This window comes from Suillus discolor, assembly GCF_016758755.1.
Source record: "Suillus discolor strain FC423 chromosome Unknown F5147scaffold_27, whole genome shotgun sequence".
Lineage (NCBI taxonomy): Eukaryota > Fungi > Basidiomycota > Agaricomycetes > Boletales > Suillaceae > Suillus > Suillus discolor.
Window position 1 is genome coordinate 22,350 of NW_024541274.1, and position 27,247 is coordinate 49,596.

The 27,247-nt window shown below is 48.8% G+C and overlaps 12 protein-coding genes across 12 annotated transcripts; 7 read left to right on the forward strand and 5 right to left on the reverse strand.

The window, feature by feature from the left end:
* Window positions 1–764: 764 nt before the first annotated feature.
* Window positions 765–1,243, forward strand: F5147DRAFT_576845 (uncharacterized protein; the record flags this gene model as incomplete). The annotated part of the gene is made up of 4 exons (XM_041431349.1): window positions 765–812; window positions 864–898; window positions 958–978; window positions 1,033–1,243. 4 exons carry the CDS (start codon window positions 765–767, stop codon window positions 1,241–1,243), a joined length of 315 nt encoding a protein of 104 aa, XP_041292807.1.
* Window positions 1,244–1,344: 101 nt separating this feature from the next.
* On the reverse strand, window positions 1,345–4,627 carry F5147DRAFT_168701 (BRO1-like domain-containing protein). Its single transcript, XM_041428371.1, has 5 exons — window positions 4,343–4,627; window positions 3,778–4,289; window positions 2,581–3,729; window positions 2,227–2,528; window positions 1,345–2,179 (listed from the first exon to the last, which is right to left on the reverse strand). The coding sequence occupies exons 1-5, from the start codon at window positions 4,527–4,529 to the stop codon at window positions 1,447–1,449; spliced, it is 2,883 nt and encodes a 960-aa protein (XP_041292808.1). The 5' UTR covers window positions 4,530–4,627; the 3' UTR covers window positions 1,345–1,446.
* Window positions 4,628–4,745: 118 nt separating this feature from the next.
* On the forward strand, window positions 4,746–5,731 carry F5147DRAFT_694657 (uncharacterized protein). Its single transcript, XM_041437321.1, has 6 exons — window positions 4,746–4,812; window positions 4,861–4,873; window positions 4,927–4,948; window positions 5,001–5,050; window positions 5,102–5,517; window positions 5,583–5,731. Exons 1-5 carry the CDS (start codon window positions 4,765–4,767, stop codon window positions 5,230–5,232), a joined length of 264 nt encoding a protein of 87 aa, XP_041292809.1. The 5' UTR covers window positions 4,746–4,764; the 3' UTR covers window positions 5,233–5,517; window positions 5,583–5,731.
* Window positions 5,378–5,661, reverse strand: F5147DRAFT_773577 (uncharacterized protein; the record flags this gene model as incomplete). The annotated part of the gene is made up of 2 exons (XM_041441481.1): window positions 5,378–5,517; window positions 5,583–5,661. The coding sequence occupies 2 exons, from the start codon at window positions 5,659–5,661 to the stop codon at window positions 5,378–5,380; spliced, it is 219 nt and encodes a 72-aa protein (XP_041292810.1).
* Window positions 5,732–6,502: 771 nt separating the features above from the next.
* F5147DRAFT_745710 (ClpP/crotonase-like domain-containing protein) lies at window positions 6,503–7,817 on the forward strand (the record flags this gene model as incomplete). Its single annotated transcript, XM_041439776.1, has 9 exons — window positions 6,503–6,596; window positions 6,650–6,721; window positions 6,769–6,790; window positions 6,845–6,977; window positions 7,037–7,088; window positions 7,210–7,281; window positions 7,337–7,381; window positions 7,429–7,510; window positions 7,562–7,817. 9 exons carry the CDS (start codon window positions 6,503–6,505, stop codon window positions 7,815–7,817), a joined length of 828 nt encoding a protein of 275 aa, XP_041292811.1.
* Window positions 7,818–8,741: 924 nt separating this feature from the next.
* Window positions 8,742–9,972, forward strand: F5147DRAFT_694668 (uncharacterized protein). Its single transcript, XM_041437322.1, has 6 exons — window positions 8,742–8,848; window positions 8,900–8,936; window positions 8,986–9,051; window positions 9,098–9,543; window positions 9,594–9,701; window positions 9,751–9,972. The coding sequence occupies exons 1-6, from the start codon at window positions 8,819–8,821 to the stop codon at window positions 9,895–9,897; spliced, it is 834 nt and encodes a 277-aa protein (XP_041292812.1). The 5' UTR covers window positions 8,742–8,818; the 3' UTR covers window positions 9,898–9,972.
* On the reverse strand, window positions 9,973–11,459 carry F5147DRAFT_612533 (Chloroperoxidase). The gene is made up of 4 exons (XM_041432465.1): window positions 10,964–11,459; window positions 10,704–10,907; window positions 10,435–10,648; window positions 9,973–10,379 (listed from the first exon to the last, which is right to left on the reverse strand). Exons 1-4 carry the CDS (start codon window positions 11,184–11,186, stop codon window positions 10,151–10,153), a joined length of 870 nt encoding a protein of 289 aa, XP_041292813.1. The 5' UTR covers window positions 11,187–11,459; the 3' UTR covers window positions 9,973–10,150.
* Window positions 11,460–14,655: 3,196 nt separating this feature from the next.
* F5147DRAFT_694679 (peptidyl-prolyl cis-trans isomerase) lies at window positions 14,656–16,332 on the reverse strand. The gene is made up of 7 exons (XM_041437323.1): window positions 16,096–16,332; window positions 15,958–16,045; window positions 15,871–15,908; window positions 15,736–15,821; window positions 15,567–15,681; window positions 15,234–15,503; window positions 14,656–15,183 (listed from the first exon to the last, which is right to left on the reverse strand). Exons 1-7 carry the CDS (start codon window positions 16,217–16,219, stop codon window positions 14,786–14,788), a joined length of 1,119 nt encoding a protein of 372 aa, XP_041292814.1. The 5' UTR covers window positions 16,220–16,332; the 3' UTR covers window positions 14,656–14,785.
* On the forward strand, window positions 16,333–17,674 carry F5147DRAFT_694687 (uncharacterized protein). The gene is made up of 2 exons (XM_041437324.1): window positions 16,333–17,014; window positions 17,074–17,674. The coding sequence occupies exons 1-2, from the start codon at window positions 16,714–16,716 to the stop codon at window positions 17,643–17,645; spliced, it is 873 nt and encodes a 290-aa protein (XP_041292815.1). The 5' UTR covers window positions 16,333–16,713; the 3' UTR covers window positions 17,646–17,674.
* Window positions 17,655–18,266, reverse strand: F5147DRAFT_773583 (uncharacterized protein; the record flags this gene model as incomplete). Its single annotated transcript, XM_041441482.1, has 1 exon — window positions 17,655–18,266. One exon carries the CDS (start codon window positions 18,264–18,266, stop codon window positions 17,655–17,657), a length of 612 nt encoding a protein of 203 aa, XP_041292816.1.
* Window positions 18,267–23,258: 4,992 nt separating this feature from the next.
* On the forward strand, window positions 23,259–24,157 carry F5147DRAFT_169044 (uncharacterized protein). Its single transcript, XM_041428373.1, has 2 exons — window positions 23,259–23,917; window positions 23,974–24,157. Exons 1-2 carry the CDS (start codon window positions 23,429–23,431, stop codon window positions 24,073–24,075), a joined length of 591 nt encoding a protein of 196 aa, XP_041292817.1. The 5' UTR covers window positions 23,259–23,428; the 3' UTR covers window positions 24,076–24,157.
* A 692-nt stretch (window positions 24,158–24,849) lies between these two features.
* Window positions 24,850–27,148, forward strand: F5147DRAFT_168989 (amidase signature domain-containing protein). Its single transcript, XM_041428372.1, has 8 exons — window positions 24,850–25,204; window positions 25,260–25,449; window positions 25,497–25,514; window positions 25,566–25,910; window positions 25,960–26,452; window positions 26,504–26,643; window positions 26,695–26,742; window positions 26,794–27,148. Exons 1-8 carry the CDS (start codon window positions 25,064–25,066, stop codon window positions 27,027–27,029), a joined length of 1,611 nt encoding a protein of 536 aa, XP_041292818.1. The 5' UTR covers window positions 24,850–25,063; the 3' UTR covers window positions 27,030–27,148.
* Window positions 27,149–27,247: the final 99 nt, after the last annotated feature.

A 27,247-nucleotide genomic window follows, 5' to 3' on the forward strand; every position in this document is an offset into this window, starting at 1 on the left:
GCCGCTAGGCTCCGAGGAAGCATAATTGAGATTGGCAGCAATGCCTATATCAATACGGAGACATCACCGCACTAGGGTTGTTCGATGCAAGCTTTACCCCCAGAGTCCACGTGGAATAGCCCCAGAGTGGCTAGCCTGAGTTCCCTGACTTTCACCGGCCATTATTCGGAGCGCAAGGCTCCTTGAGAGCACCCGCTGTCAACAACGGCTCTGACGCATTGAACAGTGAGGTAAAACCTAGCATGTTCATAGAAACAGTCCTTCCCGGGTCAAATAGGCACTTGTGGACCGGCCCGATGCCTCAAGAAGAACCGGTCCACCGCGGCAGTAGAAGACTGACGTTTCCTGAGCGATGTTGCCATTGGCCTTCTTGAGAAGTAATGGTGGCTGCCAGCAGCGAGAGCCTTCAATCCCCGTTCATAATGGATATACCTGAGCAGCTAAGAAGTCGGACCTCGGCGTTAACAGCGACTTCGTACGAACTCGGAGTTGTGGATGTTATCATGGCCTATTGCAGTGTCATGAAGAAGGTGTGTCAAGGAGCGGTGAATACTCCGTTATATTGACCGGGTCATCGTTTTTCATGGACTGTCTCCTGGAGGGTCTTGTCGCCGCCGCTTATCGAGGACTCATCATCGTTTTGCCAACTTGAACGTTGTCGTCGTTTGCTTCCAATGGTTGTCGTGACGTATTTGGCTTCGACGATCGTGCTTGCACCGACAAACAACCGTAATACTACTAACACTCTAACTTTCATCATAGTCATGTCATTCGTGGCTGGCTCCCTCGCTGGTGCACTTGTGATGGGTGGTGTACGTATTGTCCCAAAAATTAGGTTTCGTCTAACCGTTCCATTCCTTTAGATTTACCATGGGTTTTCAAACTTGGTGCAAACCAGGTGAGCAACCATCCGTTTGCAAGAATTCAAGACAAACCTGTTCATCGTTCATATTATAGAACTGCCCAGCATCGTGCCGAGTTCGTCCATATCCCAGCTTTTTGCCTCTGACGCCAACTAAACATGTTACACAGTATCCATGTCCTCTCGGAGCGTATCGCTAACGCCTCGACTACAATTCCCTCTCCTCCGCCTGCATCCATGCGTATAACGCACCATCCGCTAACATCACTCATTCAATCCAAGTGGAACGAAGAGGTTGCTGGTTTATTCGGAACCGCCTGGCGGTGGGAGCAGCGTGCAGTGGAGTTGGGGAAGAAAGTTTTGTACGGTGGCGACTCATGATACCAACTCCCATCAGGCCAGGCATTAGACTAATCGATGGATTAATATTGTCAGTCGTCCCTTCTAGAAATTTCGACGCCAGCAATCTGCTCAAATTATATTCCGGCGACATGCGCCCCGCACTCCATTACTTTGCATCCCCAATGAAACTTCCTTCCTTCCAAGCATACACATTTCAGTTCTATCAGAATCTACGTAAATTATCATCTTCCATAACCTTGGTAATATTGCTGAGTGTCATGACCTTGTGAAGGTGGCGGAGGCGGAGGCATGTTCTGGTATTGTGAACCCTGCTGGATTGGCTGTGTCTGAGGAGGATATTGCCGCCATGACTGTGGTGGAGGCGGAGCTTGCTGGCCATACGTCTGTGGAATCTGTGGATTCGCAGCGTACTGCGGTCGTGATGGAGGTGGTGGTGGTAAGGAAAAGGAAGACTGCCTTTGTGGCGAAGCCGAATGCGTTTGCTGCCGTGGAACTGGAGGGGCGGCGCGTGGAGTAGAAAACTGAGACCCAAACGCCCCCAAACTTGCATATGGATCACTTGGCGTGTTTGGCGACACTGGATTTGTGTACGCTGGGCGTGCAGGTTGTTGTGGAGGTGGCGGGAGATTCGAATATGCATTGATTGACTGGGGTGGAGGAGGGAATGTGGAGTACGACGCCTGTGGTGGTTTTGGTGGAGGAGATACTGGATTCTGACTTCCTTGTAGATTCATAGACGCGAAGGATGAGTCCAGAGATGGGGCAGAACGCCGCGGCGGCGGTGGTAAGGGAGGTTTTTCAGCAGGTGTCTGGGGTACTGCAAGTCGCTGCTGGACATCCGCTTGCCCAACAAGTCTGTCGCGTTCCGATCGACGGTCGGTGATAAAGGACTTAACACTAACAGTAAGTGTAGCACTCAGGTCAGTAAGTTGTATGTAGAACTGCAGTCCTTTCCTGAACCAAATTTCAGATACGATGAATGGGGAAAAGAGTACACATACGTCAACCCATCCCTGACCTCCATATATCCATCTCTCGCATTCGAGAACCTGCGTACGGTGTCCTTCTTCCGCCGCTCACGTTCATCCCATTTCTTTGCACCAGGTCCACGCCCAGCAAGGTCTCGTAAGTTCTTCCACAGTCCCTGGATCTCCTTCAACACGAATTGCTGATTGTGCACAGTGGTTCCAAGACGTTGTTGGTATGTGCGGAACTTCTCGAGTTCTGCGGCGAACAGCGATTGCTCAGCGCCAGGGTTACGGCGATTCAAAAGCAGCAGGTGCGAAACGTCATCAGCTTGGATCTATGTGGGAATGATATCAGTTGAATCCAAATAATATTATTGTGTACATTACCTTGTCTTTTAGTTCTTTGAGTACTTCACCTCGCTCATAAGCCATTTTCTTCAACCGTCCCAGTCGCTCCTCGATTTCGGTAGTATACTGTCTGATTCTGATTCGCTCCTTTTCATCGTGCGCCTCGGCACCGATGTCAAGATCTAGCAGACTTTCTGAAGGGGCATCACGTTGGGCGCTAGCGCGGAAGACATCCTCGACGTCAGGTGATAGCAATAGTCGAATGTCAGATTTGACCGATTCCCAGAGCGTCGATACCTGTTGGTCGGATACGGCGGCAGCGTCTAAAGCGCCCAGATGAGATTTCAAGTCTTGCCGAATAGACTTGGTAAAAGATGCAGATGGCTCTTGTGTCCACAGGTGGTCATACTTGACCCGCATCGTCTCGCACTCTCTTGATTCGACATCAAGGTCCCGCGAAATACTGTCCAGCTCTGTTTTGACAGTCTCCTTGAGACGAGCCATCTGTTGCAAAAGTATGTCGATACCCTCCCGGTCCTCCATGACGTTGATATCCTCTCGCCAGCGGCGTACATCCAGTGGGATCTCTTCCTCCCCACCTAAGCTACCCTCAGCCATCGCCTTGAACCTGGCAAGTCCCGCCTGCACTCCCATCGCTTCCAGTGCACTGCGCACCTCGACCTCGGCGCTTTCTGCGTTCTCAACCTCTTTGCGCACAAGCTTTGCCTTCTCTTCAGAGTACACACTGGCGCTCTCGTGCACGCTCAACGGAATTAACTTGACGAAGATATCTGCGCCTATAACATTCTGAACGTCTGGTGCGCGATACACCTCTTGAATGGAAATAGGCGTAGCGACAACCGCTTTTTCGATAGCAGGCAGTGCATCGGCAGATGGAAGGACAGCATTGTAGATGAGATCATTATCGCGCTGCGCTTCGGTCTTGCGGTCTGTGCTCAGTTGAAGCTGTACCTTTGTACGTTCGGAGATGGAAGGCCCAGCATCTGCGGGAAGCGTAGGTGATACGTGCGCAAATAAAGCAGAAAATGATGCAGCAGAGCGATTAGCCTCTTTTGCTAGAGATTCAGCAAGGGTGAACCGTACGAGGGCCTCGCCGTGGGCCCCCGCTTTATTGTCGACTAGACCGCGATAGTATTGTGCGATAGAGCCGAAGTGTTTGGACTTTATCTGCGTAAAATGTCAATATTAATCTCGTGTTTCGGAATATGAAAATACCTGAATGAGAGTGATCCAGTTGCGATCGAATATGCCCTTACCCATAAAATCTTTCACCTCCTCGCTCAGGGAGGTGTACATGGAAGCAGACTGGGATGCAATCTTGGCTATCAATGCAGGTGCTTTCTTCTCGTCGATGCACTTTTCTAAAAATACTTCTGTAGCCTGCGCCATAATGACTCCCACCAGAAACTTGATCACCTCCCGGCTGAGGTCAGTCGAGGGTGCATGCAAGAAATTCTCGTTAATATATGTGAGCATGCCTGCGCATGTCTTGAAGTAGTAAAAGGCTAGTTTGAGCCCCTCTGGATCGGACCGGTTCTGAGAAGCGGCAATGGCGGAATGCGTAGCTGCGATCTGGAATAGAACAGAGGCCTTCTCATACGCAATAGCTGTCTGCGTAGTCAGCTTGTTCGTGAAAGCATCATTCCACGGGAAGTTGACTCGTATCTCTGGGAAGCGCATCTCTAGGATCTCGAGTTGCCCAAAGTACTTGTAGAGCAGATCACGACCTGGGAAGTAAAGTTGTGAATGCCCTAAGATCGTGATTGTTTGAGCGACGAACCTGTCATATCACTGCCTGCTCCCTTTACAGCGTCTTGCCTGCAGCGTTGCAGTGCTTGGCACTCCTGTGCGTAGTTGTCTGGATTCTCGCCGAAGGACTTGGCAATGAGATTGCGTATGGGAGCTGTCCAATCGACGTCCCCCGTCGTCTTCTTGGGGATCGCTATCATGGGCGACTGGTGCGCCATGTCTGAGAACTAATATACCTTGGAGTCTTCCTAGATGTACACTCAGAGCCTGCAGAGTCTAGACAAGGGCGGATCGTGTTCCAGTAGGCTATGATTCCATGAAACTGCGCATATGGCTCGCTCCGAATGCAATGCAATAATGGATTTTCGACCCCCACGAGAGGGGTTATGCCTTTGCCGTTTCCGTCCGCTGGTTGTGGCAAAGAGCTCGGGACCGTCATCTCATACCAAAGCCATGTCGTCTGAAAAAGCGTCATCAAGCGAAAACATTGTTAGCCAGAAGGTGTGTTTTATAGTCAAACACAATGTTCGAAACTAATGGTCTTTCAAGTATGACAGGTGTCGTATGTGCTTTTATTGTTCTGAGTTGGAAGAGTCGACTGACTGCGTCCGCAAGTGGCCGATCTCTTGGTGAAGGCGTGAGTCTTGCTTTTCATCTGTAGTTGGTATGAATATCTGAAAATTGTGCAGCGGTGTAGGCTTCAGCGTTGGAGTCGTTGCATCCGTCATTATTTTCCGAAGTTTGTGTCTTGCTCTGTTTTCTCCACATGTTCTAACTCGACACGTTACAGGACGAACATGGCCTATTGCTCTTTCAACAGGCTTCGGTATAGGTGCAGCATACGCAGACTGCGATCGCTCATTCAACCCCGCACGCGTCTCGGGAACACGCATAATATCTCAGACAGACGAGAGCAAATGATCTTGCTTGACATATCACTCGATAGTATTGCGGAGAGCACTGCACAGAGCCAACAATATGATCGTGAGCCTCAAGGACTTGGCATTATTTTACATAGAGCGCCTTCGCACACCCTTCCACCTTCCATAGTTCACAACGCGAATGTTCATTCTCCTTTTGACCAGCGTTCACTTCCGGCATGAGAGCCTTCGGGCAGTAATTCATTGGTTGTAGAAAGAGGTTGTGGTGCCTCCTTAGGCAGTGTTCTTCGAGGTTTTCCGAGCACGAGACGCTCGTAGAGTACGTCTGCAGGCAATTGAAGGTAATATGAGTGACCGGAATGAAGTTTGAAACATCGAAGAATGACGAACATGCTGTTGCTGCCATAATGGGAACCGTGACGATGATGGTGCGAAGCCTGCGAGCTTGGGGAGGCAGCTTCTGTGGCATTGTGTAACTTTCTAGATTGCAGTACTTAGTACCGATTCATGGTAGTTGTGAAGCTTGTCCAGAAAGAAACATTATCCCCAAAAAGGCTTATACGTCACGTTACTGGGAGTCTGGATATCCAGATTCAAACCCAGAATTACCAGTCCGTCGATCAACAGCTCGCCTCATACGGGCTAGTCGCCAGTCTAATCAAGGTTGAATCAAGGGTCTACCCCCTCACTGGCAGGTCCCCGCTACAGAGTATTTTAACGAAAATAAACTCACACTGCGTTTTAGGACCACTCACACCGCGACATAATCTTACCGCGGGCTGCGGCTCCGTCGTCCAGCCCCCCTGTTCCCTACTACTAGTACCCTCCTGCACTTTACGGATCCCCCGTATTGACCACTTTCGCATACTTACGTGTTTCTATACTAGGCACTACTTGTTTGGACGTTTTATGATGAGCCGAATCTGGTCTGACACTGGCACTTGCCACAGGGACAGCGGTGCCTTCTTATCTTCCAATATCAATGTACGACGGACAACTGGCTTCCAATGCAAATACCATCGTTTCAAGCTTGCACATAAAACTTGCCACGAGGGGCCCATCCGTAGATTTTGAACGAGCTACGCACGGCAAAGGTACGATAGTCGTCGTGGTTGACGGTTATCGATGAAACCGATTATTCATTCCCTGCATGTGTATTCGGGACACGGCCATCAGAGTCATTGCTAGCGATTATGCTGATTGCAGTGCTTTTATATGCTCATGTAACGAATTTTGTTCCTATATATTACGATATATCGCAGTTGAGTTGTCTTTGGATAATTCTCGCTTTCTTAGACGCCATCTTAACCATGCCTGCAGGTAAAATCTTGGTGAACGTTTCTCAGGGCATCGCAACGATAACCTTGAATGAACCTCGCCATCTGAATGCGCTAACACTAGAAGGTTTGTGGTGTGCTTGAGCAAACTACGTTGATTGAGTAACCATCAACTTTCAGACTATGACGCATTTGCCAACTCTTTACGGGCCATCGATAAAAGAGAAGATGTGGTAGCAACTGTATGGCAAGGCAAGCAAATTTTCAGAAGTTTCTTACACCAACTTATCTTTGCACAGCAAATGGGAAGTGGTTCTGTGCGTAAGTCCACAGAGCAAGCGTTTCGTTACTTCTAGTGCTTACTGTTTCGGAAAGTGGCTCGGACCTGACGCAAACGGTGGCAACGACAGGCAGGAGCCGTGACGTTCCGAACACTCTGACTCAATACTCGATGAGGGATTACCTCGTCCATGAGGTAGTGGCTGCTAACACGGATTGTACACACGCCGTATGTTGGAATCCTTACTTTTTCATAGTGTCGCCGACCGATTAATCCTATCATGAAAGATCTATAGTCACAGCAAAATTCTTGTTGCAGCACTGAATGGGCCGGTGATAGGTATGCAACTTCCTTTCTAAATGTCTCGCAACCGGGTCAAGTGACGACCTCGAGCTTAGGCTTAACAGCTGGTACGTTCATTATAAATTCTATGCGCGCCATCTCTAATCGCTCTTCGTAGCTTTCCTTGGTAACTTTGATTTCATATATGCCGTGCCAGAGGCCTGGTTGAATGTTGGAATGTCATTGCTGGGTATGTGCGTTTGATTGTTTTCTTCGATACACGCCGGAGAATTACACCCTCCCAGGCATTGCAACGGAAGGAGGGGCCAGTGTTTCATTTGTCAACCGCAGTAAGCGAATTCATTGCCATACGACCTTTTCTTATGATATTGTCAAGTGGGAATCGCCAAGGCAAACGAGGTTCTTATTCTTAACAAGAAGATTAGTGCATCAGAGATGCTTGAATGCGGATTTGTCAAGTACGCGTTCCCGCACCCGACTTTTCCTTCTCCATCCTGATAATGGTTTAGCAAGATTTTTCCATCGAAATCAACAGAAGAATTCCACTCTGCGGTTCACCAACACCTCAAGAAGGAACTCGATGGTTTAGTTCCCGCCTCTATCTTCGCCATCAAAACCCTCATCAAAGCTGGTTTGAACGAGAAAAATGACTTCCACGCCGTGAATCTGCGAGAAAGTTATGCTCAAGCGGAGAGATTTAGTAGTGGAATACCTGCTGAGCGCTTCAGCAAGATTGCCAAAAAAGAAATCAAGCATAAATTGTGATCTATGTATGTACGTTTGCCCTTATCTTGCAAGCCATGTTACCGACCAGCGCCCCTGACTATTCTAGTCGCTTACCCCCTTCCAACGAGAATGTGGTGATTTGTACGCAAGAAGATTCCGAGAAGATGTAATATATTTGCATGATTTTGTCTTCAAGATTTTTGCAGCGATTGTGATTCCCGCCTTCGAGACTATCGTGACCAGCAGCAGCCTGAGTGGGTCTGCCACTAAGCGCATAGATATCACAATTCTTGGCCTTTCTTGGATTCTGGAGCATGTCAACCACTGCGGTGTTTACACACATCCGCATGGCGAGTTACGGCTTGAGAGGCATAGAACCTGAAGAAAATGATTCCCAAAGCTACCAAGTCAACATTGGTTCGTATCTTCGTGTGCTATTTCAGGTGCGTATTTGCAATTAGTCTTGGGGCATCAACGCTTCAGCGCTCAGCAAGTACTCCGATCAGAATGCAACTGTAATGGTACTTTCAATCTATCCACTTTCTAACAACTATCATTGGTCGCCAATGGCTCGCATGCGGGGGCAGCAGCATCACCCTTCATTGTTGAAACGTTGATGGGTCATGCCGTGTTTCCAGCTAATTCATAGAACCAACCTTCTCATTCCGGTCAGGCGTAACCCTGGCCGGAATCGAAGGGCTCAACCATGTCATCAATGCGATGATTCTCTTCTTCACCATCAGTGTTGCCAAATAGTGATATATATATATCGCATCCTGGACTCACTCTGCGGTCCCGCGATGGTCTATAGAATAAAAGGCGCCGCATGTATTCGAAATAAAATAAAAGATGTCCCCTGGCCTGGGTGTCTCTGTCCCCCCTTCAGTTTACTCTATTTAATTTTATTCGTTCCAAAATGCAAGTATAGGACCCTAGTGCCAACGAGGAGATCTCCGGGGTCCTCGTCAATTTGCTCCAGAAGTCCCTGGACATACTAACCCTCTCTCGCATCCATTCTGCGCTTTTCTACGTGAGGCACCATGGCTTATGTCGCTGTCGATGCAGACGATGTGAGTAGCATCTACTACTATAAAATTTCTCACCATGTTAATGGTCCATAGCGACTAGAAGAAGGACCAGAGGGTCTCGAGTTCAAATGTGAGCACGTTTGTCTCATAGTGCGTAAACAGATATTCAACCCAAGCAGCTTTCCTTGGGACAGACGCGAGAGCAGAGCAACGAACACAGTCCGGGGCCTCAAACCTTGACCGAGGTACGTCGAAAATTCAGCCGCATCTTCTCCCCTGACGCGTATCCAGGATATCTTACAGATCACACCACGCACAAAGGTTCATCTGGGTTCTGGACAGTCGATTACTATCAGCCATACTTTGACGTTGATACTTCAACCGTCTTGAAACGATGCTATACGACGCTCCTCCCCACTTCACCTTCCTACCTGACAATTCTTACACCCAGCGCTGACCTATACGGCCCTTTCTGGATCCCAACCACGCTTATACTGGCGTTATTTCTGTCTTCGTCACTTGCAGCAAGCATCTCGTCTTACCTTTCTGACCCGGGAGCTGCGTATGAGTATGACTTTGGCCTACTCAGTCTGGCAGCAACGATCGTGTATATATACACGTTTGCAGTACCTGTTCTCCTGTGGCTCGCGCTACGCTACTTTGGCGTTGGTGAATGGGGCGTAGCGGAAGCACTTGGTGTCTGGGGTTACTCGTTGTTTGTTTGGATACCGGTTTCGGTAAGGACACAACTTAGGTGCACCGTTTTTGAGTAACCGTTGTCCTGCAGATACTATGCGTCATACCCATCTCTATTTTACGTTGGGTTCTGGTGGGACTTGCGTTCTGCTTATCAGGGTACTTCCTGGTAGCGAACGTGTACCCAATATTGGCGATGGTATGGTCATATCCCTCGCCTGATTGAGATTGTTGACAACTCTGTTTAGGCCGATGCAAAAGCCACTCGTTTACTGATAATTGTGGTCGGCGTACTGCATGCAGCGTTAGCGTTGACTTTCAAGGTGTTGTTCTTCAGCTACTACGTTGTGCACGATATTGGGCCTGGAGCAGACCCCTTACGGAGATTTATATGAAGTGCAGCTGCGCTGGTCTTTGATTAGTTTCGTTGCAATACATAATCTTTTTCACAAATATCGTGAAACGACAAAGAGCGGATCACATAGCAACGATCGTCAGCATTCGGTATTTGAAGTATCCAGGGTGTCAACATACATTATCCAATATACAGGAGCATGTGCTAGCAGCAAGTCATAAACGCAACGTAATGTCGTCAGTGGAGAAATGTGGGGAATAATGATGACACGATCCAACGTCTTTTAGGAGATCCTAAACCGAAGCAGTGCGTTGACGTGCTGCTGCTTCCTCTGCTACTTTCGCCCAATCCTTCTCGCGCACACCGAATTCAACTGCCAGCACGGTCTTGTTGAAGTGTGTTAAAGTCAGTCCATAGGGTTCGCGAACGCGCGACTCCCAGCCTTCTGGAATACGCTCGTGAAGAACAATGCTGCGCAGGTCCTCTACACGGCCTCCAAATATTGTGAGCAGTGTTGACGAACTGTTGCAAAACGTTGAGTGTGCTTGTAAACGAATTATTACGTAATGACACATACTTGGCGCTACCGAAGACCTTGTGGAAGAAGCTGAGCGAGAACTCGGTGTTTGTTGCACGCGCTACTGCGCGACGCTTGCCGAGAATGCTCGAGAGATCTTTGGTGGTAAGTACCTCGTTGCCATACTGGTCCTTGCCGGTATGTGCGGCAAGTAACTCCTCGATGAAAGGTATGTGTCTCGTCGATTGGTTTGGTTCAAGGGCAGTGTCAAGACCTGAAGATGATTTATTCAACATGCGAGGGCCATACAAGTATGGGAGATTACTCACGGAAAAGAGATGCGTCATGTTCGATACCGTTGTGCAGGTCGAGTTCTTCCAAGTCAAAGGTATCATTACTGTAGCTTTTCTTGAGCATGCGAGCTGCGAAATGAGGCACATAAGAGCAGAAGGAAGGACCGAAGTTGTAAGTTGTCCGGATCTGGTGGTTAAGTTCGACAAATGAGATGTCGCGGCCGCTGCGTGGGAGGATGCCTGCGTTTCAATGTAAGAGATCCATGAGCCTTATTGTATGGGGAATCAAGACTAACCGTGGTTGGCCATCGCATTGAGTGCTGGGCATGAGCAACGAGAGTCACCTTCCTGAGCAGGCTTGAACTCGGGCCAGTACCCTCCATAACCTGGGTGGCCCTCGGGCGTGACGTGCCCGATGCGGCGCTTCCTCCTCACGAGATTGGAGAGTGTAAGGAGCACATCCCAAGACATGATCCCAGTATCGAAGAAAAAGTTAGACACGCTGGAGAAGAAACCCATTTTGCTTCAAGGACGTGAATCTCGGGTTGAGGGACTTCTTTACTAGCATGAGGCCCAAGCACCATGATGGCTTTATAGGATGGTCTGGGAAGGTTACGTATAACTGGAAGAGGTGGTGCCTCAAGGCGAACTCCTTGTGTCCTTTTGCCGACTCGGAGGATCATAGAGGGTAATATTAACACGATGCGCCGTATACAGGGTTACTCTGATACAGGCCTCGAGGCTCGTGATTGATCTAACAAACGCCTAATAGGCCTGATACAGCACAACAACGGGCCGCATCTGGCAGTTGTTTTAACTTGTTTACCGTGCGACCCCTAAAATCAAATATCAAATATTTAAATAATTTCTACGGAACGGGTATTCGGCCGCCGATTTGTACCACCCTATTGGTATTTAATCGGTTCCCAGCAATTGCCATTCCGATATTAATTTCGGCTCGTCAAGCTCCCGAAAACCTCGAACTTCGAGAACCTCTTGACCACAACTTTCTGGCAATATTTGCTCACGTGAACGGTCGTCTAGTGTACACGAAGGTCGCCGCCTATAGCAACTCAACTCGGGTTGTTCATTGCCTCCAGAATACCCGGTGCCAACATCTAACTCCCATATCAAATTTCTTCAGTGCACATATGTACACCATACTCGTCCATTACCGGTTACCCTCGGCCTTCTCCGGTGATTGACGCTTTTGGTGCCCACCCCTCTTATGGTCACCATCATCCTTCTCCGCCAAAGCCCGTCTTCCCTTCGCCAAACTCACTCTACGTTATACCGCCGATAACACCAGTGACCAGTCACTCTGTCACTGAGTTGTTCAACATCAATACACGAGCGGAAAATACCTTACCAAGCGGTGTTGGAGGTCTGCCTGTACATTCCGACGTAGATCGAGATGGGAAACACAAGCCCCTGAACGCATCAGTGGCAAAGACCCTAAAGTCAAACGTTAAACGTTTAGGCCTAGGCCCCGCCCTCGTACGTACCTGTTCTGCTGTTCGATGTTTTGCCTCGCGAGGCTTGCTAGCAGCCTAGTCTGACTGTCACAATCCAACATACACTAGGGTTTGAGGGCACCTCTGAAATGGCCGGTCTGGGCCAAAGTTAGTCTCTAGGGTATGACACGGGTAAGGCTTGCCCGGGTTATACCCCCACCCGTCCCGCGGGTACTGAAGTTTCCAGAGACCTACCCGTACCCACCCGGGTCAGAGCATCACGGGTGCGGTCAACCCGTAGGTGGTACGGATCACCCGCGGGAGGCCAAGTGTATAGTGCGCGGCTGCTACTAAAAGGACTAGTGAGTACACGAGTACACATTATTTTCGTCTTTGTTGTAACGAAGATATATTGGCGGTTATTACCAGGCAGGGGGCGGATAAAGAACTGGTAGGCACAAAAGAAAATGGGCAGTGGGCGGCGGTGGGCGCATTGGCGGGATTGATTGGCTTCAAAACATCAAGCGGAGTTAAAACTTTGCTCGGAGTGCCGTTGGTTGCTGTCGTGTCCCAGCCTAACCAGATTTCTGTCAGTAGGGTTTGGAATGGTAAGATGGTTTCTGAAAAATAGCTATAAAGCTGATCTATTTTAGAATACTAATGAGCCGATAAGATATACAGCCAAATCGGTTCCTTCGAACAGCTGCGACCCCCCACCCCCCAAAGGCGTGATCCTAGTACTTCAAGTTGATAGCCAGCTTGGCCACTATCACACACTTGTCGTTATCTGGTATGAAATTTGTATGATGTCACGGTAAATCATTCCTAACACATGAACTTTGTAGATACGCCAAGGCTACATGAGGCGAAATCCCCTGCTTGCGTGTAAGTGGGGGCCTGAGTGGAGTTTGGAGCGTGTCCATCAAAGCCCAAGGGACTTTTAAGATATTTGACAGCGTGTTCACACAGCCATGAAGCGGCCAGTCCGCAGTCCCAAACTTTTCAAGGAATGAAAGATCCGAAACTTCGAGGTTTCTGCTTCCCTCCGGATGGCCTATAAACGCTGCTGGCTAGCGCTAGGGAAACATCAAACCCCTCGCCCCCCGCGCGCCCCAATAGTCACTAAGGGGTTGAACAACCAATGCTGTGTCGTAGTCCATGTAACCTCAAAGCAAGAGAACCGTACCGATCGGATTTTTTTCGGCGCTACGGTAGGTCGTGCTGATCAGTCAAGAAGACTTGCAGTACATACGTGCCATGCGCGATAGGCCGAACCAGAAGCATGGCGCGTAGCTTAGCTGCATGTAGAAAGAAATCCACGGCCGTTTATATTTAGTAGACAATTACTAGTAGACAGCGTACCCGAACTAGATCTTCCAAAGTCGGGAGCGTGTCTGACTTCTAGTCACTTCAAGGTTGCGTGATTCTCCTTTGCAGCAGGCTTGTTGCAGCATCTCTGTCACGTGCCCCCGGGAACTCCTTCTTTATGCTATTTTTGCCATCGCTCGCGGAGGCTTTACGGTCTGGTAATGGTAATACTACATAGATTCGATCCGTTTACTAACTCAAGTCTTTTACAAATAGAGTCAGTCATACGGTCTAGTGATTGACGTCTTGACACTTATCAGTGGATCGTATCGAAGGAGGTCTGGCCGGAGACTTCTATTCAGCCAAAAATATGTGTGATAACCCGGTCCTGCCCTCCGCGCCTTCAAAGCCACTGGCGCACCGGGTTCTCAACTTGAAGGATATAGACTCTGGCAATACACGGCCCGGGTGCGTAACCGTTATGTCCCACTTGGCACATGGATATTTGATTCACGCGAGCCAGTTGAATGCAAGATGTAGATGGCAGAGTCTCTGCACACAGTGAGCAGAAAATCATTTTTCATTGATGAAGCTCATGTTCTTCGAGTCAATTTCTACGTGAGAACACCCAGAGGCAATCCATCCTCTTCTCCCTGAGATCGCAGAGTTTAACAAATACGACCAATTCAATATGTTGAGTCTCATCCGGACGAATACGAAACTTGTTGCGCTCAAGGATCGTCCCGACTCCCCTGATCGTGACTGGCCCTCATAGGCTTAAAACATGCAACCTAGAGCCATGGGGGCACGCTGGTCGGCAATCATGACCTTGTCGCTCTTAATAAGACGTTCAGTGAGTAAATATTGAATGGTTGTTGAGCACATCAAATAGCTAGGTTCCTCAAGTGATAAGCACTGGCACTTCCTTGAATTTCTACTCTTCACAACTTCATGTGGATTAGCTTCCCATGAACCGAAAAGTACAACAAACACTGTCCGGCTGATGGGACACACGAGTTTGTACGGGTACTTACTACAAGGGCACAATCCACCTCGCTATACAGCCCCCGAAGGATCAAAGGAATCACACTCGCCTTCGTGTATTCTACTTTGTTTTGCTCAACGATAATGTTAAGTTAGTGCTGAGCGCTGATGTTCAAATTACAGCCTGGTTGGGCGCCATGGCAGAAGTATTTCCTGCCTCGCGGTCCTTGAGCAACGAATATGTGGAGATTATTCGAAGTTTATATTGATATAATGTGGATTCCAGTGAGAATTCAGGCATTCACGAGTAACGTAAGGAAATGCTAAACTATCTAGTCAACTGGTATTCTTCTAATATCCATATTGATCAGTCTACGAGAACAGTTTCTTGTATGACTTCTTCTCCCTCTCCCTTTTTTCCTTCTTCTTCTGCCTCACTTTCGCGAGTTCTCCTAGGATCGCCGGGTCTTCGGGTGCAAGCTGACTAGCAGCAACAAGATCCGCTTCAGCTTCATCTTCCTGCTTCAGAATTACATGCGCTGACGCCCTACGATAAAGGGCCTTGGCTTTATCTGGGTTACTCAGCTGCAGACGGTCCAAAGCTCGCGTGGTATTCTTCACCGCAGTTTCAGTCGCTGCTGGTTGTGTGCGTAGCGCAGCGAGTGCTGAGTTTAATAAGAGGGGTGCAAGAAGCGATTCATAAGAGTCCTTGAGCTCCGGTGGAGAGTTTTCCGGCAATTCGGGATGGACGTCTAGGTATCTTATCGATTCTAACATCTTGTTAACAATGCAGGCGAGAAATGTTTGCGGGATTGCTCACTGAGGTACGCCTTGAGTGCGAGTTCTATTTGCCCATCCTTGAAGAGCTTGTTACCGATCTCACGGATTTTACGCGCAATATCAAGCGCAACTTCGGGGTTCTGCACATCGGAATCGTCGTCTTCAGGGTAGTCCTCGTAGCCATCACCGATAGTCGTCTCGGAAGTCACGAGGGAGGGGTCATCCGGTGAGAGAACGCCGCAAGCAGATATAACGATAGGGGAAGTGGGAACATCTCCGGAAGCAGTCGGGAAATTTTCAATTGTACGGACTACACATAGCACGGTAAGCAATTCGTGGAAAAGGAAGATAGCGCTTGGGCAATATATCATACCTATTGATTTGCCCTTGATCACTTCACCGAAAACCACGTGCTTGCCATCAAGATGGGATGTTGGATTCACGGTGATGAAGAATTGCGAGCCATTAGTGTCTTTTCCTGCATTCGCCTGAAAAGTCGATTAACACCACTCTCCTGAATAGAAACTGAGAGGGGATTCTACCATTGACAGTAAGAAAGGTTTCGTGTGTTTCACGAGGAACGCCTCGTCTTCGAATTTCTCGCCGTAGATTGATTCCCCCCCAGTGCCTATGTAGACGATGAGTTTGTGACATTTGGATGTAGCTTTAGGACGCACCATTGCCCTCCGTGAAGTCACCACCCTGACACATGAACCTGATCCACTGCGTTAGCCTTCATTGTGATATCAGGTGAAAGCTCTTACCCTTTGATTACGCGGTGAAAGCCAGATCCAGCGTAACAGAGGGGTTTGCCAGACTTTCCAATACCCTTTTCACCCGTACATAATGCACCTGGAAACGTCAAAACTATGACGCGATTGACAGAGTATCTGAGAACTCACGAAAGTTTTCAGCTGTCTTGGGCACCGAGTCCGCATAGAGCGAGAATACGATACGCCCAGTGGGTTTTCCACCGATAGTGATATCAAAGTAAGCGATAGGGCGCTCTGCAGGTGTTTCAGACATGTTGCGTTCGATGGCAAACAAGAACGATCAGGATTCAGTAGGGTTTTGCACAGCGCTTGGGGACGAGGGTTATAGCGGGCCGGGTGCTGTAAGAGTGACGAACAAGTGTTTCTGGCAGGTTCGAGAACTGTCCATATGAGATGTGATCACATCAATTTCAACTTTTTCTGCTAGTGCCAAGGCAAGTTCAGAATTTCTGGCCGCATTCTACAGATGGGCCATTCATGCGAGCACAGTTCCTATGTAACTCACGCGTTTCCTAGAACGTCTGGTTCGAGATTGCGCGTGATCAGGATGGCGCCAACTCTGTTGGAAATTGATCTCAGCAGTGTACATGTCACGGTACAGTGACACGAGGACAAGTGACTGTTGAACGTTGAGGCACGTGCGTTTATTTGGCTCGCCGCCTCCGGGCACGCGAGCATCCCAATGAACCATCTGCCGTCGACCCTACTCCTCCTGATACCCACCCGCCTGGTCCTCCTCATAATACAATGACCGAAATGGTCGCCAAAGTCTTCTGGCCAGAAGAGGCGCGCTCGAGCGAGCCTGAGATACTCGCGAAAGTGCATGCGATCGCTGAACGTGACTTGCGGGTGAAGGGCCATGTCCCAGACACGGTCTGGTTCCATATGTTTGATGAGACATCCACGGCCCACATCAGAAAGGCATTAGGAATGAATCACGATACGCAGGGCAGCCGGGTCTTTTACATCATCGTATTCAGGAAGCTTGAGCCGATCACAGACCTGAGTGGGCCCGAGTTTCGCGATGCATGGTGGCAAATCATTAATTGTAGGTGTTCGTTGATTTCGTTCTAGCTATTGTCCAGACTCCATTAACTGTGACTCTAGGTCATCGTATACTCTGGGAAGGTGGTGTCTATCACCGTGATATCAGCCCCAGCAAACTCATGTACTATCGGCTCTCATGCGGTCGTGTAATAGGCGTTCTCAACGACTATGATTTATCTTCCATTCAAGATGATTGTGCCAGAGGCAATGAGCGCACAGGAACGGTGCCTTTCATGGCGATCAAACTGCTCACACTATCGGCCATCGATGGCGTAGTTAAACACGTGTACCGGCACGATGCTGAATCATTCATCTGGGTTTTCATCTGGGTCTGTCTTCGGTATAAGGATGGCAAGCCCCGCCGTAAGCCCAGAGGTCGCCTCGACCAGTGGCTCAAAGTAGATGCGCCTACATGCTGCACGCTCAAGTGCCACTTTTTACTAGTGGCACGTCATGAATCCAGCACACGACCCTCGCGATCACACCTGGACAACTGGGTACTTGCACAGGCTTTACTTACGCCTGTTGCTTCATATTATGTTCATCCTGATGTCGTCGCAGAAGAGAATGTCTTTGAAACGTGGCTAAAGAAGCCTATGGAATCAATAACTACCATCTGGACTACGTTGTAACACCATGTATCAGAGTTCATATACATTTTCATCAAAGTCTTTCTCTGAACCATCTTCGTTCCACGCGTCCGAGTCAGAGTCTTCGGAGACATCACAAATTGTCCGCTTGTCGAGTCTTGTTGCAGGAGGCACATAACGATCTTCGGAAACAATTTGGAGTGACTGAGTCTCGTTCGGAAACCCGGGAGGATGCATGTGTCCAATGCCGGTCCCCAGATAGCGCATCATCATGTCTCTGTCGATATATCTCATGACATAGTAATTGACCCAATCCCCTTCGTCCGAGTCGCGATACTTTGAAGGTCCAAGCAAATCCATCGTTTTCCCTAGCGCAAAAGCAGGAATGAGATGGCATGCACGTAAGACATGACTAGGAACAAGAAATCTGAATGCCTCGTCATCTGAGTCCGGCACATAGCCAATGCGATCAAGGCGAAGAGCCCCTGGCCCACTCGCCCAGTCAGGATCACGACCAAACCACCTCACACGTAAAAACTCCATTCGAGTAGCTTTGCGTATGGATGGATGTTCAACCATGACATGATGGATGCCAAGCACCCGTGCATACCAGTATGGATGGGGAGATACACCGTCATCTGCGGTCTCATGAGAAGCGACCATGATTGCAGATCAGTCGAGTGAATTGTTTGAGTGTATGTGAATTGTCTTGATCACGTCGAACATCATATGTTGTATAGTTGATACTGGCGGTGGCATGATTGTAAACACGGTTGTGTTGGAACCCGACCTCGTCGATCTCGTGCGGTGTGAACGTCGGTTCCTCGCCAACATACTCATTTCCTTTGAGACGCCCAAGAAGATGTGTCTTGAGTTGTGGCAAGAATTCTAATTGTTTGTTAGCATCGAGCCAATGCCAGAAGTACTTAAGTGATTACCTTGAATGCTGGATCCCCCCGATTATCATTGAGCCAGTCACCTAACCACACGTATGTTCGTTGGTCTTGCGCGATACGGTGATGTTCCTCAGGCGCAGCCAGAACAGCGGATGGTAATGTTCTGAGTCAACCATTGGGACTTGGACTCGGCCCAGTGGTTACCGTGACAGTAAGCAGAATACGATTATAGTAATGATAGCGGCCGCGACTTGGACTCGAAGGCTGACTGTACCACTAGTCACAGTAGTTGAACGACTCGGAGCTGCCATACACTGGGAACCGTGACTTCACAGCAGCGGGGCTCGGGCTCCAACTGTACTGTAGCCTGCCAGCGGGTGAGATGGAGTCCAATGACCCGGCGGACTCAGGGACTCGGACAGTAAAAAAAAGTGACGGTTGAACTTGAAGTCGGGCTGAAGTCACTTGTCGTTGAAAGTTGACGGTTTTGAACCCAGTGCGGAGTACAGAGCCTCAGGCTGCCAGTGAGTTGAAATGAGCAGCAGAAGAGCAGTCCGAGTTGTGATTGCAGGGAGTAACGGTTGGCAGCCTGGTGCAGTGACACGAGGACAGTGACCGCGTTGAATTTGAAAAGGCACGTGCGTTGTATAACTTAATGTTGGCTCATCGTCCCTCCACCAAGCCATTATACATGACAATATATGCAGAGCATATTCTTTATTTTCATCTTTAAAACGACGTACTAGTAAAGGCTCAGCGCTAAGCATCAACGTAACGCACCCAAAGGACTGCGAACCGGTTTTCTGGTGTGCAGAAAGTTGATGTGACTTCGGACGGGCATTCAAAGGGTTTCAGCTCCCAGGCACTAGTAATACAGACACTTTGACCGTCCTCCCACAACGGCTAACAGAGGCCTCTTACATTACATCTACTGGGATTTGATGACCTTCAACTGGCGTCCAATGTCACGGTCGCTTTGCCAGATGTTTGCGAGGCCTCAATTGTGGAACTTTAATATGGTCTAGTCGAAGGACACTTCACTAGTGTTCAATTTGTCAAGGTAGAATTCTGCTCCAGTACACATCTCATGCAGTGTTGAAGTTTAATCAATCACAGGCCTACTTTGACAGAATCGAGGAAATAGGGTCCTGCGTTACATGCGGTCATCGGGAGTCGAGACTAATCCAATAGCCTTATCACAAGCTGCAGCCCTTGACGATGAACGGAAAGACAAAGGCGGCCGCGGGCCGTTGCACGGAATACCATTATTGTTGAAAGATAGCTGCACGAAGAAGGTGTGATTTTCTGTGTTATACATGTACATGCAGTGCTAATAAATCGATATCCGGATAAGGAATGGACACGATCGCAGGTACATTCTGTGCTACACGGCCACTGCCTGCCATTTTGCAGATCACAGCTTTTGGGACTATCCTAGGTTCTTACGCTCTGCTGGCTTCTGTCGTTCCTTGGGACGCATTTGATGCAGCAAAATCTGGCTGGGCCTGATCCTCGAGATGAAATTACTTTATATTAGTCCGGACTAGTCCCAGACTACATGAAAGCTCGACAAAGACGCCCTTGAAGGCGCTCGTTTTGGAATGCCTCGTTCTTCATCTGCGATGTCAAGATAATCGAAGAGGCGTTCAACTCATCTCTTGACATCGTCCGAGCTTTGCGCACGGAAATTGTTGACCCCGCAGATTTCCTGGATACAGAAGAACTACTGACATCAAAGGCGGAGAAGCGGCTACTGGACGTGAACTTTCCCTCAACGAGCACCTGTCGGAACTTGTCGACGTTCCGACGGGCGTCAAGACTCGCTGCCCTGATAAAATTCAACGAGAAACTTTTACGAATTTCATCCGATCGGAAGCTGTGATGACGCCTGCCTTTAGCTCTTTTTCGGGGACTCACAAAAGCAGCCTCGTGTCATTTTGAAACCGCAGTGACTGCTTTCACTGATATGCCATGGGCCGTGATAGTCTGGGTATATTTTTGGCCGTGGACCAAACATGTGTATGCATGTGAGACTCGGAACTGTACCTCAATATTGGATCTTGTTTTTGTATTGGCTGCTGGTACAAGATTTCTCCCAACTTTTTGATTCCCTGTACACCACCGAAGCCATTCTCGAGGCGGCTTCTCCTATGGAAGAGGTCAAAAATAGTTCAATGCCTTTATCGACGCTGTTCGCACGAATGGCATAACTTCAACTTTCGATATCTTCCACGAAGTGGGTTCCTGGGAGAGCTGTCGGTGTACCCTTTCTTGGAACCTTCGCAGGCTAGGAGGCAAAACCGATATCAGGCACCTTCTTGGCGCACGACTCGAGGCGAATAAATCTCCAATTGAGTGAGGTACGCAAAATACCTGCTCATATCGTGCCGCGTTCAGACCTAGTGTTTATTCGTTTCACTTTCACTTTCATGGCACCTTATGGGAAAGGTAGTGTTTACTATCTAACCCCAAGCGGACCGGGCCCCCAAGTGGCCTGGAAAGCACATGCTCTGTCAACACATTGATACGCTGAAAGTATTTTTGACTTACGTGCTGGTTCAAACGTATTCCTCCTTGTGTGCATGCCTGTTGATATACGTTTACATTCTTTCAAGGCCGGCATCTTTCGCAGTCATGCGATTTTCAACGGAGCCTGGGAAGAGAAACGAAAAATCTTCCTAGCAGCGATCCGGAGATCAGCGTGTTATTGGAGCTACATAGCCAGTGCGGTTTGCAAGTCGTTGCACATTTGAAATACAGTCCGCCTTAGTGATCGGATGTGATGCGCGGGTGGGAGACAATGCACGTCTCTTCAAAGCTTCACGATCTCATTCAACTTCACGTGTCCCTTTCACCGAAGAACTTGACGCAGATCATCATCTTGCACAATTCAATCAGTGCGTGATTTGTTAGGTTCAGGGTCATTTTGTCCGCCCTGTGGTACAAATCTTAATCACACGGCTTATTTCAGGTAATGTTCCTTCACTAGCTTATTCTTTTGCTCATTTTACACGCAGATTCCCCTTCACTCGGCCATGTTTCAGCCCTGCATCCAAAGTAAGTCCCCCAGCAAGCTTTATGAAAAGTTCATTGAATTCCATTTCCATTTTCAATTGTTTTGAAGGCTATGCTCACTTCTTGGACATGATCGTCTGGCCATCGTCGAGTAATCTGGGGAAACAGTCTATGACGACGTCACAAAATCTTGGGATGTGGTCATTGATCGTGAAGAAATGTGACATTTCTCAAAGGTCAAGCACATCGTCCTTGCGCCCGGCTACAGCAGCAGCATCCCCCGATCCCTATATCTTGATCTTGGTGTGAAGGTATAGTGATACTTGTCTATCGAAAGAATAATGCCCCTATTTTCAGTGCATGGTTTCCTATGGTGTCATGCTGAGTCTATGCAACCATGACGTTGACGTGACCATGTCAGTTTAGTTCTCCTTCCAATATTTCCTCACGTTTACCCCAAGCAGTATATTAAGTTCTTCCACATTTGTTGTGTCGCGCCATGCGTAATCAGCTGGACATGCAGGTAGACATCATTTACGTTCTCGGCCCACCACAATTGTTTACTACAAGAATAGTCAATTACATTGGCGACTTCCCGAATCTGGCCCCTGAGGGTGTCTGTCCTAGCGCTTGGTTTTGGAACGCGGCGGAGGTCTATATATCAGTGAGTTCTCGTATACCTAGAGCGGCAGAAAGAATTAAATATTTCCCCGCGGACACTGGCATCAAGCTAATTAGGTTGGGCACTTCACCACATGTGGCCTGGTATTAAATGGTGGAACGGACCTTCAAGCCGACGCAGTCACCCCTGCCACGGTGTATGTGCGTTGTTCTACCGGAGGCGGAGGTAATTTGCAATTTTGGTAACCTGCATGATAGCGTGAGGCTGATGTGCGACAATGAAGTTGCGCAGAGAGTCGGGCCCTTATTTGGGTTGGACGATGAAGGCGGACAACGTGGTGTCTGGAAGCATAGCGGACACGAGGGCCTTTGAGTTGCGGCCGGTACGCGACCTCATTAATAAGGAAACGATCTTGCATGCTAACGAGCCCCAGGAAGCCTATCACGAGCACGCATTCGAAGCATGCGCGTAGCCTTACATGAGCTACACTCTGAGCGTCATATAGCTTCTCGCCCACGATCTAGAAGAGATTAAAGCGCGCTTGAGGGCTTGTTCAGGCGCGAAGAACTTATCTTTTAGGTTAGGTTCGTGGGGTGATCGTCATCGGGTAAGCGCAATCTGGGGCAACATTCAACCCCAAACCCTATGATACTTTCACATTTCAAGTTGACATGGCTCCGTGTCGTGTGTGGCTTCGTATGTGTTCGTGATTGATCGTGTCCATTCCGTGATTCAAAATTATCGTGAGCAGGGCACAAACTAGTTAAGTACCACTTGGTATTTTAATTTCCCATTTAGAAACTACTACTAAATATGATCATTCTCATGATGCGGCGGCACTAGCGGACAAAAAGGACTAGACGACGCCGCCAGGGATCCTCGTGATCTATAAACGTGTCGTGGCGGCGACGCGGTAAGGGCTGATAAGACAGTGCCGCGCAGCATCCTTCATGACGAGCCTGAACAGATTCTTAAGATTAATGTCCTGCAGGCGTTGGGGTCATGGTGTTGATCGACGGAAAGGTGGACGTAACTGAGGAAGCGAACAAGATGCCGTGGGAATAAAAAATGCATATGTATTTCCGAAATGAATTACGTCCGCCCAAAAAGTAAATTGCGAAATATTATTATAAGAAACCATGTTGAATATCAATTTGAGCTGTGCTCGGTCCTGTTAGCCAGCCAGTCTAGTGCCTTGCCCAGCACGTCCTTTTCTTTCTCGTTCTTCGTGGTCTCAATCTCCGTGCTTTTCCTTTAACAAGCAGGGTGTACTCCCTTGACTGCTTCTTACTATGAGCGTCCTTGTACCCACCAAGTTTCCTAGCGTTGCTGCTGTCATGCTTGCCTGCTTTGCATCTTTCGTTTGTCTGTTGCTTGCACGCATATTGTATGTCTTTATGCGTCTCTGGTCTTGCCATTCTCTATCAACAGCGACCGACGAGAAGACCCCCGCTTGGTCCTCTTTGTTGTCGCTAACCAACACTTGGAGTCGGTCTTTGCAGCGTGCTCTCCCAGCGTCACTACCCTTTTCGTTGACCATCCCGGAGAAACCATCACCTGAAGTTGGCACAGGGGCAGGCGTAGGACTTTCGCATAAAACTCTTGAATCTCTCCCCGGCAACTGGCAATTGTGTCGACCAGCTCCTCAATTCCAGCCACCACGTGAGCCAGAAAATTCTATCGGTTTCTGTTCTCCATTACTTACCTATTGCATCATAGCACCGGCTGTGTACCAAAATCCTGCGCCTCTCTCCATGGCAAAGCTGATAATGTCACGACACGTATGCAGTGCCTCCTCACTTGGTAGTTACGATCACTGACGCCTTGTGCAATTCAGACCTTTCGCCGCCCCAATCCAAACCGGCCACGAAGATTGTCCACTGCATCCTCATCCCGTCCGCCACAGCCCACCTCCCAGCTGTTCCACTCCATAGCATAAACCCAAATAGTATTTCATTCCCGCGCCAAAATAACACCGCATTTCAGGGCGTGTGGATGAGCTATCCTGGCTGGAAATAAATTATAACTCACCCACGCTAATCCACGAACAAATCTCAACGGACTGGTCACTCAAGTACTCATAGTCCACTGGCATGAGCCCTGATGATATACCACGGCACCTACGTGTTTATTTATGATTGGACTTACGTAATCAAGGCAAGACGAACCAACGACAAAACGGCTCTTGACTTCTATGTACACACTGGACATACTTTCGAACTTTGCTTTGCTTATACTTTTTTATTCTTTCGATCCTTTTATCATTTACTATCATTTAGTCCTTGTTCCGTGAACATACCATTATCATTACATAGACGGCTCGCCGTTTGTCAAGGATCCGTACTTATCCCACATGCCAACCAAAAGAACATGTTTCCGAGCCACACATCGAGTCAGATGTCCTACACCTTGATCTTTCCATTCCATCGGCCTATCGGATCTGAACAGATGCATATGTATCCGATGACCATCTGCCGCATCAATGATGATCAGTGTTGAAACGTTGACCCGAGGTTCGCGCAAGCCGTACAATAAACATATCATAGGGTCGATACGTGCCTGTGCGGTGTGCCAAGTCAACTTACAAGATTACAGCGGTGTAGTCTCTATCATATCATGATATGGTCCTGGACTCCTGCCAGTGGATCCATGGAAGTGCCAGTGACGGGTCACGGCGGTAGTGCCAACTCCCAGCGATGCCCTTCTTATAATACTTCTGGTCTTGCCGCTGGGCGCCGCATCGAAGCCTATCTCTCAGCCTCAAGTACCCTCGTGACTATGCGAGTCAATTTTAGCTAGTCCGCCGCGGTCCGTATGTCAGAGACTCGGTCGGAAGTCCGAGTCCTTTATCAATAGACAACAGTTCAACTTGTCTGGCCCCAACCCGTTCGTTACCTCTTTAGATCTCTTGGCGCCTGCCGTGTACAATGCCTGGAGACATGCTCAGTCGCGGTGTCACGGTCCTCTCGGAGCCTGAGAACGTGTTCCCTGATTTGTATGAATCCGGAATTCTCGACCTTCAGAAGGGTCTTGAGCTGGGGCACTTTATGAGCGTTGATCTCGTTAAGGTGACTTACTATCAATCAAAATTGGTTTATTGCATAACGACTTACGCGAATACAGGCTTATCTTGCAAGGATTGATGAGGTCAATCTGAAGGGCGCAGCTCTCCACGCAGTCCTCGAGACGAACCCGAATGCTTTATCTCAGGCTAAAAAACTCGATGACGAGCGCAAGTCTAAAGGGAGCAGAGGCCCGCTGCACGGCATCCCTTTACTACTGAAAGACAACATTGCTACACTGCATGAAGAAGGTGCGTAACTGTAACGATGCATGTTCAGGATGCTGATCCTCCTGAAGGCATGAATACTACCGCTGGTACGATATCCAAGAACTTCTAGTTCTAGGTTAAATGTTTGGCGAGATTAGGCTCCTATGCTCTCCTGGGTTCCATCGTTCCCAGGGACGCATTCGTCGCTGCTAAGCTCCGCGAAGCCGGCGCCATCCTTCTTGGAAAGGCGAACCTCTCTGAATGGGCAAACTATCGCGGAAAGGTTCCAAACGGCTTCTCAGGTCGTGGAGGTCAGACTCTTTGTCCCTATTACCCGAACGGGGATGCATCTGGATCGAGTTCTGGGAGTGGGGTTGCGATGGCCGTCGGTCTTGCTGCTGGTTCTCTGGGCTCGGAAACGGATGGTTCCATTGTTTCACCAAGCAGCAAGAACAATGTGGTGGGCATTAAGCCCACTGTAGGGTTGGTTTCTCGAGCTGGAGGTAGCTACTTTTATCAATCACACCTTGACAGTCGGTTGAGTCTCTTTAGTTGTACCTATCTCATCGCATCAAGACACAGCTGGACCTATGTGTAGGTCAGTTACAGATGCGGCCCTTCTGCTCTCCGTTATAGCAGGACCAGATCCTCGAGACACGGCCACGTTGTACCAACCCGGTGTTCTCCCTGACTACATGAAAGCGCTCGATCCGAACGCTTTGAAAGGCAAGCGACTGGGAGTGCCGCGGATATTCCTGCGCGACAATAAAGCAATTCTGGAAGCTTTCAACGCTTCTTTAGACACCTTCCGGGCTCTCGGCGCGGAGATCGTAGATCCGGCTGATTTCCCCTGTGCCGAGGAGATGAAGGAGTCACAGGCAGAAACACTCGTGCTGAAGACAGACTTCAAGGTTGATTTGACCGAGTATATTTCGGGGTTACTTGAGGTTCCTACTGGCGTAAAGAACCTCGCAGATTTGATCGAGTTCAACAATACCCACGCAGACTTGGAGCTTATACCACCATACCACGACGATCAATCTAGGTGGGTTCACGAGCTGGTGGTGCTATGGGGGGTTGCTTACTCTGCTACAAGGTTTATTGCTGCCGAAGCGACGGAAAAGAATGATGCATATTATGCAGCTTTAGCTGAAGATTTCGAATTAGGCCGGAGACGAGGCATTGATGCAACTCTCCAAAAATTCAAATTGGATGCAATCATTCTTCCTACTGATGGTACGTACGATCATATGCTTGCGTCAATTTCGGGACCTCAAACTTCCTTAGGGACTGCCTCGAAACCTGCAGCGATTTCCGGATACCCTATAATCTCAGGTGCGAACGCCCATTTTCATGACGGTTCATTTGACCAAATCGAATACTTAGTTCCGCTGGGCTTCCAGCCAGATAATGTTGAGGTATTGCCAGTTCCCGCTGCACCACTGCACACACAAGCTCCAGGCCTTCCGTTTGGGATAGCCTTCATAGGCACCGCATACAGCGAATTCAATCTTATTGGCTTCGCTTATGCGTTTGAACAGGCTACGCAGGTCCGTTTGAAGAGAAGGGCCTATGCTGAAGCAATTCCTGCGACGCAGATTAAGGATGTGCTTTCTATTTGAACAAGGAAGGAATATATGACTGGCGCGTACAACAATTATGTACTTTTTTTTCTAACCATACTTGGATTCATCGTGAAACTGTTCCAGGCCTTGTATACGGTTGAATGAGCACGAGGCATCACACCAGTGGTAGTCCGTGGAATGGACTTCAAATTGAAGTCAAGCGTAAACATCATGGATCACAGGATTCATCAAGCCCGCGTCAACCCGAGGAGACG